The sequence below is a fragment of the Mobula birostris genome, chromosome 6, assembly GCF_030028105.1.
Source record: "Mobula birostris isolate sMobBir1 chromosome 6, sMobBir1.hap1, whole genome shotgun sequence".
Classification (NCBI taxonomy): domain Eukaryota; kingdom Metazoa; phylum Chordata; class Chondrichthyes; order Myliobatiformes; family Myliobatidae; genus Mobula; species Mobula birostris.
Genome location: NC_092375.1, coordinates 41,022,149 through 41,038,807, shown reverse-complemented (window position 1 = coordinate 41,038,807; position 16,659 = coordinate 41,022,149). Strand labels below are relative to the sequence as shown.

The 16,659-nt window shown below is 41.2% G+C and overlaps 1 protein-coding gene across 3 annotated transcripts in view; it reads left to right on the top strand.

Moving 5' to 3' along the window:
• The window catches only part of gtf2e1 (general transcription factor IIE, polypeptide 1, alpha), a 56,875-nt gene that overhangs the window by 6,129 nt on the left and 34,087 nt on the right, over positions 1 to 16,659 (top strand). For 2 of the 3 annotated variants that reach the window (XM_072260301.1, XM_072260302.1), the window contains exon 2: positions 5,035 to 5,489. In XM_072260301.1, coding sequence (XP_072116402.1) covers positions 5,042 to 5,489 — 448 coding nt within the window. In that variant the 5' untranslated portion in view covers positions 5,035 to 5,041. Of the gene's footprint in view, positions 1 to 4,573; positions 4,593 to 5,034; positions 5,490 to 16,659 lie in introns of those variants that run through there. The other variant, XM_072260303.1, reaches the window with a different exon arrangement.

Genomic DNA, 16,659 nt, shown 5'->3' with positions numbered 1-16,659 from the left:
GAGAACTTGAAATAAGATGTCCCGGATCCTGGCGCCCCCCCTTCTTAAGCTTTACCAAACTGCCTGATTCCACTACAACCCCGGTAACCCATTCTAGACACCTACTACTCTTGGCATAAAAAGAACTTGGCCATCACATTGCCATTAACCTAAAAGCACACCCTTTGGTATTTGACATTTCTACCCTGGAGAAATGATTCTGTCTATCTGCCCTATCTAAGCTTCTGGTAACTTAAAATAACCTCTATCAAGTCTTTCCTGAGCCTCTGACATTCGAGGGAGAACAACCCAAGTTTGTTATACCCTCTAATCCAGGCAACAACCTGGTAAGACTCTTCTGCGCCCTTTCTACAGTCTCCACATCCTTCCTATAATGGGGCAACCAGAACTGAGCATAATACCCCAAGTGTGCTCTGACTAAAGTTTTGTATAGCTGCAGTATGACTTTCTTACTCTCATGCTCAACATGCTTACCAAACCATTCCATACATCTTTACCATGTTACCCACTTTCAGTGACGTGTGGACCTGTACCTCAATGCTATAATTGGAATCGGTTTATTATTGTCACGTGTACCAACGTACAATGAAAAGCTTTACTTGCATACTGTTCACACAGATCAATTCATTCACACAGTGCATTCAAGTAGTACAAGGTAAAACAATAACAGTATGCAGAAAAAAGTGTAACAACTGAGAAAGTGCCTTGCAAGTAGACACTAAAGTGCAAGGTCATGACAAGGTAGATTATAAGATCAAGAGTCAATTATATTGTACTAGGGAACCATTCAGTAGTCTTATAACAGCAGGGTAGAAGCTGTCCTTGAAGCAGCTGATAGGTGCTTTCAGGCTTTTGTATCTTCGTCCCACAGGGAGAAGGTGAGAAGAGAGATGTCTGGTGCTTTACTGAGCTAGCAAGCAGCATAGACAGAGTCCATGGATGGGAAGCTGGTTCTGTGTTGTGCTGAGCTGTGTCCTCAACTCTGTACAGTTGGTCACAAGCAGAGCGGTTAGTTGCCATTCTAAGACTTTATGCATCCTGATAGTATGCTTTCTATGGTGCATCAATACAAATTGGTAAGGGTTGATGGAGACATGCTAAATTTATGTAGCCTCCTGAAGAAGTAGGAACATTGGTGAACTTTCTTGGTCATGGCATCTATGTGGACCAGGACAGACATTGGTAATGTTCACTGCTAGGAACTTGAAACTCTCAACCTTCTTGACCTGACACCATTGGTGTAAACAGGCACATTTATGCCAACCCCCCCCCCCACCCCTATCCCTTCCTGAAATTAATGGCCAGTGGTTTTGTTTTGCTAACATTGAGGGAAAACTTGTTGTCATGACACCATGTTACTAGCTATCTCCTTGTTACTAGCTATCATCATTATTTGAGATCCAGCCCACTTTCAGTGGTATCAACTGCAAACTTGTGGATGATGTTCGCAGAATCTGACCGCACAGTCATGAGTGTATAGTGAGCAGAGTAGGGGGCTTGTCTGGGTCTGCATTTAACTGTATACTTTCTCCTTTCATTTGACCAGACAAAGTACAATTGCCAGGATTAAACTCCATCTGCCACTGCATATTCTGCTGTATACTTTGATTAACCTTTACACTGTCAACAACTCCACCCATCTTGATGTCATCCACAGGTTTGCTAATCACATTTTCATCTACATTAGGGATGGACGATAAATGCTAATGTTGCTATTGACATTTGGTTCCCGAAAAATGAACAGAGCCCATGGAGGGGAGGCTCATTGAAATCTTGTCCAAGTCACAGGGATTGACCTAAGGGGTTAAATTTTTACTGAGTAGTTAGTATCTGGAATAAGATGCCAGAGGAGATGATGGTGGTAATGAATGACCGAGATATAAGAAAATTAAGCTGGCTGGTGCTATTACTAATAAAGGGATGGACGGTTGGCATAGATGTGATGGGCTGTTTCTATGCTGTATATCTCTATGACTGTGAGTGACCTGCTATCTACTCACATTCCATTGCATTCTCACTCTTAGCCTCCCTCAGTTTATAACTTATATGAAGAAAGGGCCAATTTTTCCTCTCTAACCCTTTTTTAACTCATTGACCAGATGACCTTTATTCCAGGGAAATCCGGGCCTTGTCATATCAGAGATGTGGTCTTTGCCCTACCTATCTTTCCCACACCCTCCCTGCAGCATGTTAGCAACTGCTTTACATCAGGCTGGCCTTTTTATTCTACCTTTCTTCAATTTGGGGTCATCCTGAACTCTGCTGCTCTTAACTCAGTTTGTACCAAGTCCTGTTCACCTGTCCAGTCTGTATTGGTTGACCTACACTGAATTATGGTTAGATACAGACTCAAGTTTTAAAACTCACCCCCACATTTTCCAGATTCTCCATGGCCTTGCATAACTCCTTGATCATCAGCAAATTTAATTTGTTGCAGAACTTTAATGTGTGAAGGTGCTAGCTCCCTCATTGTCTCTGTTTATATCTTCCTTTTCCTAAATACTCTGGGAAAACCATCTATTTGGCCATCTGTCCTAATATTTCCTCATGTAGTGGGATCAAAATTTGTTAATGTTTTGATAAGCACCTGGTGTCAATCTACAACATAAAGTGATATAGGATGTGGAAACCACAGAAAGGGTGCTTATCAAAACATTAACAAATTTTGAGGAGATTTACAAGGATGTTGCCTGGATTGGAGAGCATGCCTAATGAGAATAGGTTGAGTGAACTCGGCCTTTTCTCCTTGGAGCGTCGGAGGATCAGAGGTGATCTAATAGAGGTGTATAAGATGATGAGAGGCACTGATCATGTGCATAGTCTGAGGCTTTTCCCCAGGGCTGAAATAGCAGTGTTAAGGTGCTTGGAAGTAGATGCAGAGGAGATGTCAGGAGTAAGTATTTTTATGCAGAGTGTGGTGAGTGCATGGAATGGGCTGCCAGCCACACTGGTGAAGGCGGATATGATAGGTCTTTTAAGAGACTCCTGGATAGGCACTAACCCTAGGTAATTTCTAAAGTAAGTACATGTTCGGCACAGCATTGTAGGCTGAAGGGCCTGTATTGTGCTATAGGTTTTCTATATTTCTGTATAATCGTATTGATTTATTCATAACTTAAAACCAAAAATAAGTATATTCATCTCAGTAAAACAAATTAAATACATATTATACTTTGCTCAGTCTTTAATGACCTGATCAGCAGTAGGAAATGGTGGGGTGTACTTATTTGTTTACCAGAACGGTAATCCACAGAAGTGGATTGACAATATCCCATCCTGGCAGCTATATGAACAACTCCTTTTTATAACAGCCAGCCAGTTTTATTATGGATGAGTGTGAAACTAATGAATTTTCATAAAAATCCATCAAGTACAGTGAAACCCCGTTGTAACGCAATCGTTTGGGTCCATAAAATGTCATCGCAAAAAAAGCGGGGTCGCGCTAAATCAGGGTTCAAGAAAATCAGCAATCAAACTGACCCAATGTTGACCTAACATCCTAAAACACCCCTATTTTTGCCCTATTTGACCCATTTTTTGCACGTTTACCTTCTGGCAAGTAAATTACCTTTGAATTAAAGAATTCCGCAAATAAATTATTGTTGTTACTGTAGAAATTAAAACAAATTAATTTTTAGTAAAGCTTTTTAATACACAAAAACATTCAAGAATATTAGCAATCATCATTTACAGTTTATTTCTTAAAAAAGTGATCGAGTGTTCCTTGCTTGAACGAGGCATGTCGCTGAACGTAGCCACCTTCTTCTAAGAGAGTTTTTAGTTCAGCCGGCACTTTTTAGTTGGCGGCAGCACTGTCGGCTGAGCGAACTTCTCCTGACACTCGTACAGGGAGTCATCGAGGTTGACACCTTTGGCTGTCTTCAGACATTTGGCTTTTAGTCCTGCTTCTTCTTCAACTTTGCAAAGTGATGCGCGTAACTTTTCTGCATGAGATTTCCAGCCACAAAGTGTTGATTCCGGTATCCCGAGGTCTCGTGCAACTTGAGTTTGACTTTTAGTCTTGATCGCGTCAAGTGCGTGAAGCTTATCTTTCACAGAAAAAGATTTTCTTTTTCTAGCAGTTTGTTCCATGTTGAGCAAAAAAAAGGTCCAATGACTCTTTCAAAATGCTGGTGGAACACAGCAGGCCAGGCAGCATCTGGTCGAGACCCTTCGTCAGGACTAATGGAAAAAAGAGATAGAAAGAGATTTGAAAGTGAGAGGGGGAGGGAGAGACCTGAAATGATCGGAGAAGAGAGCAGGGGGAGAGATGAAGTCAAGAGCTGGGAAGTTGATTGGCAAAAGGGATACAAGGCTGGAGAAGGGGGAGTATGGATTGAGATGGACATGGAGTCTAATGGCTCATCACGTTATATCCGAATTCACTTTAAATCGGGGTTTCACTGTATGTATTGGCCTTCAGAATAGAATATTTGCATACTTTGGTCTATATGTAACACCAGATCTACAGCTAGCGAGCATAGACATGGTGAATCGGAAATAAAAGTTGTAAAGTGAAGAAAGTGTGCAACGAGAGCTTCCATCTTGTGAGAAAAGAGGAGCAGAATGCAAATTTTATTAACCTGTTGAAGGTAGGCACATAACCATCCAGTCTGAGATTTGGATCAAATCATAGACTAACCAATGGTGTAAAAATCTTACTTCCACCAATTCTGCTTGTTTCAGTTGAAGCATGATTCATTTACTATCCCCTAAAATTTCTATAAGCAGCTAACCAAACTAACACTCAAAACTAAACTAACAGCTAAAATCAGCATTTTGAAAGTGTATATTAATTTGATTGTTTCTGTCCACACTAGTATCTTTCCTGTATGGCAGCACAAGTACAATCTCCTGGTTTGCATCGATTTTAGCAATGGAATTAATTACCTAAAGCTTACATAAGTCAGTCTTGATTATTTCATTTATTACAAGAGTACCAGTACCACAGCTTATCAGGATTTATAATTGTGTTTGCAATTCCCATGTGTGAGTTCCTAATCTTGAATGATTTTTTTTTTTGTAAACCCAAAGGTCAAAGATGACTGATCCAGATGTTGTGACTGAAGTGCCTGCAGCTTTGAAACGACTTGCCAAATATGTTGTGAGAGGATTTTATGGACTAGAGCATGCACTAGCTTTGGATATCCTCATTAGAAACCCCTGTGTCAAAGAAGAGGACATGTTGGAGCTGCTGAAATTTGACCGTAAACAACTGCGAGCAGTTTTGAATACATTGAAAAATGACAAATTTATTAAAAGTAGAATGCGAGTTGAAACTGCTCCTGATGGTAAAACTACAAGACATAATTATTACTTCATAAACTATCGTCTTCTGGTCAATGTGGTGAAGTACAAACTTGACCACATGAGGAGAAGGATTGAGACGGATGAACGAGATTCTACCAACAGAGCTTCTTTTAAATGTCCCAACTGTTACAAAACGTTCACAGATCTGGAAGCCAACCAACTATTTGATGTAATGACAGGTACAGAGAGTTTTGTACTTGCACAATGTTCCATTTAAAAAAAATCAAGTGCTTTTAATTATCTAAAGTTATTTGATGGCTGCATTAATGAATATCTGACTCCTATTTTACTCTTTATTTCCAATCTCTGAGAAAACAGAACACTACAAATTAGAAGTATTAAAATAAGCATCAATGTCTTGGGAAAAGAAAGAATTTAGGATTTCAAGAACCCTCACTGGAAAGGTTCATTTGTGAAAAAGGATTAATTTGAGCTGGAAATATTTACATATAAAGAGCTTATCGTCATAAATCAATTTTGGTGGAAGTGAAACTGAGCCCATGGTTACTTCTCCAATAAACAGCAGAAGTTTTGGGAGAAGAAAAATGGGACAAATGGGAAGTGGTATTAGGTAACTTCTAGCAATACAAAGGTAATTGATTTGATTGATGAATCAAGTTTTGAAAAGAAAGGCGAGATTTATATTTACATTTTTATATCAAAACGTTATACCATATTTTTACTGAAATATCAACCTTGAATCTCCTTTAAAAGCTTGTTTAGGAAAAGAGTAGGCAAGTAGGTTCCAAGATATACTGTATATCTTCTGATAGTCAGTTAAATATAGATGGTCTACACTTCAAAGTAATTGACTTTTTCTCCAATCCCTTAATATATAGTACATAATACAAATCTCTGTTACACTTGAACATAACTTTAGATCATATGGGTTTTGACCCAGCTCTACCACTGCTGTGTGCATTGATCTTGACTTCACTTTCACTTTTCTGCATGGCCCTTGAAAGACATTATGTGTAAAAATCTACCTGTCTCAGCCATGAACATACTCATGACTGGCTTCGACAGCTAAGAGATATGGAAGGAAAATGCAGATTCATTTTTAGAGAATACATTACTTCTTATTTCAATGTTAAATGGGCAAACCTGACAATGTGAATATCATACCCAGTTCTTGATTCCATCCTGGAGAAAACATCTTAGCTTTACCCTGACATGCCTCTCATAGTTTGCTAGATGGGATCTCACTGTACCTGATCCATGGCTCACAACTTCTTGTTGATACCTTCAAGTCTAGCTGTTAGAAGGCCTTTTTACACTCTTTTCCTAAATGCTCTGATTAGAAATAATTGCAAAACATTAACCAATAAATTTCTTAAAATATCCAAAACCACAGCTCATGTAAATTATTCCAAAGGATTAATTTTAGTTAAATAAAAAAAAGCTGCAAAGATTCAAAGCTTCAAAGATTTTTTTGTCTTTTCAGTGTGTTGTAATGAAAGGGTATACTCAAAGTATTTGTTTAGTGTCTCTGTCAATTTTGTTATTTCCATGATAGTTTCTTCCTAAAGGATCAACATTTGCTTTTGTTGCTCTTTAGATTGATAAGTAACTCTTCCAATCTCTTTTTATATTATTTTTTAAGATTTTTTTTTTGCTAACAATTCTTTAATTAGCCATTGCTGGTCTTGGAAATATTCCCAATCTTTAGGTTTGCCACTGTTCTTCAGAATATTATGAATCTTCTTTTTTGGTTGTACACCATCTCTAACTTTAGTTAATTGCTGACAGATCCCTTTTTCTGTAGAATATTTATTTCTAAATAATACGTCTTGGTTGAATGAAATATTTCTTTAAATATTTGGTTTGCTTATCTAACAATAATCTATTTTGTTAATCTACCAGCCTGCTCACCCTACCTACCTCTGAAATTAAGGTTAAAACTAATAAAAGGATAGTTTGGAACTCAAATCTGTTGTTTGCAAATTGAATGTGAAATTATGAGCATATTACTAATCAATTTTGTCTCATTACTTGTGACAAATTTAAAATAAGCTGCTGTTTGATCAGGTGTGGAACATATTCTAGGGAATTGTCTCTAATGCATTCTATGATCATGTTGTCCAATTTGATTAGCCTACTTAATAAGAAAATTAAAGTTGCCTTCAACTACTGCATTGCCACTTTGAGAGGTTGTAAACTATTCCCCAGATGATTTCTTAATTTCCTATTTTAAACCAAATTGATTTTACTTCTTGGTTCCCACCTCCAAATGGTTAAGCATCTATAGTTCCAAGATTTCACAAGTCCTTGTATTTGCATATTAAAAAACAAAGGTACTTTCAAACTTCACACTTAAGCTCCCTAATTCTTAATGGAAAAATCTGATCTTTTGATCTGAATTCCCCTACCAATGTTTCCCAACTTATTTAATTGGAATTGTTTATCATTTTAAATAACTATACATTATTCTACACTCCTGTAAACTTAAGGGAATAAGAGCCATATTTGTGCAAACTATTCTCATATGAAGGCTCTCTAAAGCTTTATTACTATTCTGGAGAATCTACAATGGACTCCTTCCAGTCTAACTTTCCAAAGATGTATTGACCAGAAGTGCACATAGTAGATGGTTTGAAGTGTGACTTCTTCACCATTATAAGGAAGCAAAATTGAGTTAACACCTAATACTGTGTAAGAATTTTAATTGTGTTTTCACACATGCTAAATTTCTAGCAGCCTACCTATTTACTGATGTGTATGATCTCGATCTGCCAACTCATTTTGCGACAATACATTGTCCACTTGCTCACTGTTTAAAATTAATATTCTGGTTATCTTTCCTGGGAACAAATGGATGACTTGTATTATCCCTAGAAATAAGCTCCCATTGTACTTATTACTGTTCTTCCTAATGATACCATTTGAAAACTTGGATGTGTAGCTCCACTCCTTCATCTATCTTGAACAAATATGGTGAAAGTTTGAGGCCCTAGAACAAATTCTTATTATTATGACATTATTCATTGTACATGACCTTCATCATATTGTTTCGTTCTGCTTCAACTAAACATAAGATACTATTCTTTTGGTAGCCTCTGAGTCAGAAGGTTCCTACTGAAAATCTCACTCCAGCAATTTGAATATTCAAATGTTGGCCAGTGCTGCTCTGCATTATTGAGGACAAAACACAAAATAATCTGCAGATGCTGGGGTCAAAGCAATACTCACAACATGCTGGAGGAGCTCAGCAGGTCGGGCAGCATCTGTGGAAAAGATCTGTCGATGTTTCGGGCCGGAACCCTTCGTCAGGACTGTAGGGGGAAGGGGCAGAGGCCCTATAAAGAAGGTGGGGGGAGGGTGGGAAGGAGAAGTCTGGTAGGTTCCAGGAAAAAAACCAGTAAGGGGAAAGATAAAGGGGTGGGGGAAGGGAGGCAGGGAGGTGATAGGCAGGAAAGGTGAAGAAAGAATAGGGGAAAACACAATGGGTAGTAGAAGGAGGCAGAACCAAGAGGAGTAGATGTCGTCAAGTGGTGCCCAACCTTCATAAGAGGGTTTCAACCCTTAACAACTACACTCTACACCTAGTGGGTCAGCAGTGGTGACCAAGTCACTGCCCATCTGCTCCTGACTTCCAGCTCAACCTCTTCTCACCTGCTCCATAACCAGCAAGAGGCTCTTTCTGCTTCCTCTCCCATCCTGTGAGCTGCTTGGTTCTTGCTCTTTTCATCAAGGCCCAGCGCAGACAGCAGCCTCCATGCCAACCTTGCTGGGAACCCAATACAGCTGATCTCCACGGGGGAATAGCCACGTCTACCATCGGTTGGCCCTGCACTCCTGGACTAAGGACTTGTACTTCAGGGTTTTCCTCTCGTGAGCCTCCTTGCATCCTTCTTGGTACTGTGAGCTCCACCAGCATGATTTTCTTGTCTTTGGTGGACCACAGTACAATGTCTGGTCAAACTGTGGTTTGCACCACCTGAGAAACTCCAGCTTCCTTCCTTCCCATGGTGTGGCAGATTGGATTTAGGCCTCTTTGATATGACTAGCGTGGCCCTTTCCTTGATGAAAATGACTGCCCTGTTTACATATCTGCAAGCTCTCCCACTCCAATATGTCAGCAAGGGGCAGTAGGACCTTGTTGTGGCACCACCTATACCATCCTTATGTTAAAGCTGTTTTGCATCCTGACAATATGTGTGACAGTGAACCCCAGTAACCACAGAGCTTGCAGTTAAGGTCCTCTCTCAACCCCCATGTATGTTGCTGTGATGGTGTAGGGAGAGTGTCATACACAGACTGCAGGAGGAAAGAAATGTGGAAGGGCTCCAGTCTCCAAAGCTCTGCCCAAGTGATCTTACGCTTGGGAAGATCCCATTTTTTCCAGGGGCCTTGTGACCCCAACTCCACTGCCCTTGATAACCGTCTTTCATCCTTGCAGTTCCGTACCTCTGCCTGGACTATGTCCCGCCTATCCCTTGCACTCGCACTCCCCCAGCATTGGAAGTGTACAGAGCTGAGGCCTTGTCGTCCCAGGCATGGGTTGCCGATGATGTCCTCAATTGCAGGAAGCTCACTGTCTGGTCTGTGGCTGAGTTGGCGGCCCACTTTCAGCTGATCTTGTTGTGACTCCTACTTGATTTATTAGATTGTCATCGGAATCCCTCAGTGTTAACACAGCTCTACACTTTGCCATCTTGAATTCCTCCATTACTGATGAGGACGGGAGCTGTAGCTGGCCTGATCTTGTGTAGAGCCCCACTGAAGAAAAACTTGAGCAGATCTCCAGCCACCTCTGCGAGTGCTTGTTAACTTTTCCCTCGATGCCTTCTACTGAGATCATGGGGAACTCGTACACAGTGAAAAGCCAGAGAAGCCTTGGTAAAAGACCATGTTGGTACAGCCATTATCTTGAATTTACTAGGGAGTCTGGTGTTGTTGATCTTCTTCAGCCACTCTTCAGTCTGCTTTACAGTCTCTGTGATGCTGGCGCTGTATGTCATTGCTACATTAAATCACTTTCCAAGACACTTTTCTGGGTTGTCCTCTATGGATGGAATGACCTCCCTGTACTTGAAGACTGAACTTGCTAGTAACCTTGCCCTTTTTGATCAACGTACATCTGGATTTCCTGGGCTTGAAGGTCATCCTAGCCCAGATAGCTCCATTGTCTTGCTTGGACTTGGGTTACAGTGGTTGCTGTGGTATCATCCATGAACCCCCATATTGCAGGTTTTCACATCTTGAGCTCCAACACTGGGCCTTGGGTTACGTTTACTGATATGAGGAGGTTCATATCCATGACAAACAAGATGGGGGAGATGGTACAGCTGGTTGGAATCCCTTTTTGGGGGTCCTGCCACCTGGTTGTAAAGTGGGCTAAAATGAAGCGTAGCTTGAATCCTCCTACGTAGCTGGTGATCGTATCTCACGTAACTGGTGGGATATAGTAGTGGTCCATCCAGGCTAACTTGGATGAGGATGTGTGGAATTGATCCGTGGGCATTGGCTAGGTCTAACCAGACAAGGGTTAGGTCGCCTTTCTTCTGCCTGGCCTTGCGGATCAATTGATTATTGTGGTGTGTTCAAGGCACCCAGAAAAACCCAGGATGCCACCTTTCAGGATGGATGTGTTGATATAGTGGTTTTCTATTAAGTAAGAGTTCAGCCTTCTTGCAAGACCAAGAAGAATATCTTGCACTCCACGCTAAGGAGGAAGGTTGTCCTAAACTGTGTGATTGTACAGGAATCTTCTTCCTTGGAAACAAAGCATCCCTCAGCCATTTTTCTAGCTTGGTGGGATAGAGCCTTTGGTCCAAACTTTCCACAGCCTCTGGAGGAGATTTGAGCATTTCTTATATACCTTGTCAGGTATATCTCTTGGTCCTGGGGCAGCAGATAACTTTGCTCTCTTGACAATATCCTGGACTTCTTACCATGTGGTCTCGGCCACGTTCAGCTCAGTTGCGGATTCTTGGTTCAGGGACTTTTGGATTGAATTCTAGTCCCTGATTCCTACAGGGATCACTGTGTGATTCCTGTAGAAATTCTTCCATCTCCCTGCTTTGAGCTGGTTAGGGTGCCAGATTTTTACTGGCTGAGAAGAGCCCTAGTAAACCTGAATGGGTTTTTAACAAACTGGTGTCCTCCTCTCTTTCTCCCTTCTTCACTTTTGCAGTTGCTTCACCTTCCTGAGCTCACGCAACTGTTCCCACAGTTTGCTAGTTAGATCTTCGACACCTTCTTTATTGTCAGGTGAACTGTTCTTGAATTGTTTGTTCAGGGTCTTTATTTCACTTCTCAGGTGGTGAATCTCCCTTTCCCTCCTGTTTGGTTGCTGGGATAGTTTAAGGTCCTCTTTGTTCTCCATTGGGCCGAATCGCTCTTTTAGCAAAGTTGAACACAATGGCTGTGAGAGAGTCAATTTCCCTGTAGACAGGTCCTGCCACTGTAGCTTCCAAGGTGCAATCCAGGTCATTATCAAACTGCTTCCAAGATACATTGTCTGATGAACTAGACCATCTGATCCTATCTTTCCTTGATGAAAGGATTAGGGTGTCGGAGGAGACATTCACTTGGTCCATTCTTTGGCACTGGGCTAGCTCAGGTGTGGAGAGATCTTCAGCTCTGTGGGGTGCTTCTGGCTGGAGATCTCCATCGTCTCACCGAATGTTGAGTCCATGCATTGCACTTGAGTTGCCAGACCTGCTTTACTGTATCTTGAGGCCTCTGATGTTTTTGCAGATTTTGCCGCAATGGCACTGTAATGAATGCCTCCTTCGTCAGTGTTGTTTGCTTGAGCCTTCTCATTATCGTATTTGCAGTCCTGGCTGTTACCGTTATGTCTGTCCTATTGAGTCTCTCATCCTCCTCCCTCTCTCAGGAGACTTCGGGGGTATTGTGTATTTAGTTCATCCATAGCTTGTATGGTGCCCTCTTGCGAGTGCTGCACACAAGGTTGTTAGCCTTGTGTGTCTGTGCCAGTCTTTCCTGGAGGTCAGCTGACTTTCCAGCATCACCAACCTTTCTCGGTTCCCATCCAGACTTTCCTGGAAGTCACTGGCAAACCAAATGTCGCTTGCATCATACACCGGGGTGCTCTCTTCAGTTACCTGATGAGGAATCCGTAGCCTTTGAGCACAGAAATAATCTTAGGTGTTCTGGTCAGTATTTATCTCTCAACTGACATGACAAAACGATTTATCATTATTCACATTCTGGTTGAGTGTATTCAGTGCAGTTTTGTTGCAAGTTATCCTGCATTACAATCCTGAGTGTGAGAGCTCTGGGGTGTCCAGGGACCCCAAAGATTATCTTGACCCAAGTACAATATAATATTATCAGATACACCACACTGAAGAGACAAGATGCAATTTTACTGGAGCCATGCTTGACCTCATTAAAACATTGATTTAGGAACTGGGGATTAAAAAAAACTGACTTAATTGGAGGGACAACAAAATAATTAACAACTGTGACCAAGGTGTCACCTTCCAGTATCAGAATAATCACTGAAATTGCAGCCATAGTTAAAAGACCAGTTTATGTGAAGTACCAGCAGCAATTTCTAGTGGTAGGTTGCTACTTCAGGAATCTAAACAAATTTGCGTAATTTATTATTTGCTTGGAATGCAAGGTAACCAGGTAATGGCTTATTAATATTGTCACATGAACTGAGAAGCAGTGAAAAGCTTTCGTTTGCATGCCTTCATAAATACATCAAGGTCTAATAAAAAAATGAATGCAGAATACACTGTTGCAGCTATGGAGAAGGGTTTAGCTTATCTAAAAGATGTATCTACCAACAATGCAGTAATGCGGAGGGAGAATGCTTTATCTTTAGCACACAAATCGCGCTGCACTTTACCATGTCAGTAGCAATGCAGTTTACTGTCCATTTTGTCTACTGCAACAAGTGCACATATCCTCCATCCAACAAATAGATTTGTCCTCTGACATTGCCTTTTCGTTAAAATCCCTGAGAGGGTGGTACAGTGTAACAGCAGGACAGTCAGTGCCATGACTTGTAGAGCTGCTGCTCACAGTTCCAGGTACCCAGGTTCAATCTGAAACCTTGATGTAGAGGTTGTATATTCTCTTTGACTTCAGTTTCCTCCTACATGTGTGGGGTGCTAGTTAAGTAACCATTTTAAATTGGCCCTGATGTGTAGTGTGTGGTAGTCTGGGAGGAGATAGTGGAAATGTGGGGAGAGTAAAAAGAAAGTGCAAAATTAGTGTAAAATAGGTGGTTGATAGGCAATGTGAATCCGATGGATCCTGTTTCCATAACATTTGGATTCATGAGATTGCTCAATTTCATTTGTTCCAAAAAGAGAAAGTCTAGCTAATCAGCCTGAATTAAGAACATTATTTTTTAATTGAGTACTGGGAGAAATTCAAACAAGGGGACATGATTACAAGCCTAGAACAGTCATTTATAACTGGTGTGTAGGATACTTAATTTCTGGAACTGTCTACTATGGGGAGTTATGGAGGCTAGTTCACTGGTGCTATTTAAAGAGGAAATAAATAGATTTTGAAAGATCAGGGAATTGAGGACTATAGAGAACTGGCACAGATCAGCCATGATCATTATTGAATGGCAAGGCAGGCTTGAGGGGTTGGGTGATCAACTCTTGTTTCTACTATTTTCTTATATTGTTTCTTCAGATTGAAAATTTATGTTTTAACCATACAACTATTTTTCACCATTTTATTAATTTTTTTCTACTGCTACATTTATTAAAGCTGAGCAATACATTTAGCATGGCCTCAGGAAGGCTTTCATTTTCTTAATTTCTGATCACAAGAATGAGGGATTTAGGAAAGCATCAAAAAACGATGAAGCGGCTCTCATTATGGATGTTGCAGGTATAAAATACATTCCATTCTTTTTTGATTCCCTACTGCAGATTTCAGCACCGTTTAACTGTGCATCTTGTTGTCTTGGCATTCAGTGAATTGATTTTGTTTTTATCCGACCACCCCCCACCCCAAAAATGGACTTCCTTATTTCCTTACTTGTCTAAATATATTGTTGTTTAGCTGAGTAGTCAGCAGAGGGCATCACAACACAACTCAAGTTGTTATAAAGTAATCTGAAATCCACTGGCATAATCTGCAGTACTGTAAGAGCATTACGACGTTGTCTTCTGCAACTATTCAGCGAAATGTATAATATTCACTTATTCATCTTTATTATTGATTACTTCTGGTAAGATGGCAGTGCATTCGGACATAGCGGCCTCTGTGGGCCCAGCCATAGGTGTTACTGTATTTTTTAAACATGTTTTTTATAATCCCAAGATACTGCTGGAACTTAAGTACTGCATATAAGACCATAAGACATAGGAGCAGAATTAGGCCATTCAGCCCATCGAGTCTGCTTTGCCATTCAATCACGGCTGATCCCGGATCCCACGCAATCCCATATACCTGCCATTTTGCCATATCCCTTGATGCCCTGACTGATCAGGAAACTATCAACTTCCACTTTAACTATACCCACGGAATTGGCCTCCACTGCAGTCTGTGGCAGAGCATTCCACAGATTCACTACTCTCTGGCTGGAACAGTTCCCCCTAACCTCTGCTCTAAAACATCACCCCTCAATTTTGAGGTTGTGCCCTCTGGTTCTGGATGCCCCCACCAGAGGAAACCTCCTCTTCACATCCACCTTATCTAGTCCTTTCAACGTTCAGTAGTTTTCAATGAAATTAAACCCCCCCCCCCCAGCATTCTTCTAAATTCCAGTGAGTATAGGCCCAAAGCTGCCAAAGGCTCCTCATATGAAGGTAGAGCAGTGGACATAGTGGATATGGATTTTGGTAAGGCATTTGGTAAGGTTCTCCATGCGAGGCTCATTCAGAAAGTAATGAGGCATGGGATCCAAGGAGACCTTGCTTTGTGGATCCAGAATTAGCTTGACGACACCAGGCAAAGGGTGGTTGTGGATGGTTCATATTCTGCATGGAGGATGGTTACCAGTGGTGTTCTGCAGGGATCTGTTTTGGGACCTTTGTGATTTTTATATATAACCTGGATGAGGAAGTAGAAGGGTGGGTTAGTAAGTTTGCTGATGACACAAAAGTTGGGGGTATTGTGGATAGTCTGAAGGGTTGTCAGAGGTTACAGCGGGACATCGATAGGATGCAGAACTGGGCTGAGAAGTGGCAGATGCAGTCCAACCCAGGTTAGCGTGAAGTTGTTCATTTTGGTAGGACAAATTTGAAAACGGAAGGTAATATTAATGGTAAGACTCCTGGCAGTGTGGAGGATCAGCGAGATTTTGGGGTCCTTGTCCTCTGTGGGACATATCTATCCTGTGCTTTGTGAACTATTCCCAGAAATTTCAGTCATTTCTGCTCTGCCATAATCCCCGCCAGTATCCTCCAATCTACCTGGCAAGCCCCTCCTTATGCCTCTGGAATTTCATTGCGATACTGTTACATGTGACTTCTCCCCCTCAAATTGCAGTATGAATTTAAACATATTATGATCACTGCCTCCTAAGGGTTCCTTTACTTTTAGCTCCCTAATAAGGTCTGAGTTAGTACACAGCACCCAATCCAAGGTAGCCTTTTTCAGAGTAGGCTCAAGCACAAGTTGCCCTTCAAAGCCATCTCATAGGCATTCAACAACTTCCTTCTCTTGCGATCCAACATCAACCTGATTTTTCCCAATCCCCTTGCGTATTGAAGCCCCCCCCCCATTACAATTGTGACATTACATTTATTACATGCTTTTTCCAATTCCTTTTGCAATCTCAACCCCACATCTTGACTACTATTTGGAGGCCTATGTATGATTCCCATAATAATTTATTAACCCTTGCAGTTTCTTAACTCCACCCACAAAGATTTAACATTCTCTGGCCCTATGTCACCCCTATGTCATCTCTTCTATCTCTTAGCAACAGAATCACATCACCGCTTATGCTTTCTTGCCTGTCCTTCTCTACAAAATATATCCTTTGATGTTAAGCTCCCAACTATGGCCTTCTTTCAGCCACAACTCTGTGATGCCCACAACATCATAGCGACCAATCTATTATTGCAGTACGAGTTCATCCACCTTATTCCGAATGCTACACGTATTTAAACACACCACCTTCAGTCCTGCAGTCTTCGCCCTTTTTAATTTATCTCTTTGCTCTGTCTGCATTTGAACCCAATCATTGGCTTATATACCCTATCAGCAAATAGCTTCTTGGCAGAGGAGCTGGAAGAGCTGGATCTGGTGTGGGCTGTGTTGTTGGCTGCTACAGAAAGACGTCGGAGTTGGTGCACGAAGGTGCTGTGCACTCTAACTGCGAGTTAATGTCTTGTATGATTTTCTTGTGATTGCAAGACCCTGCTGGACATTGGTAATGTGGAATGCTGCAAGTCCGGT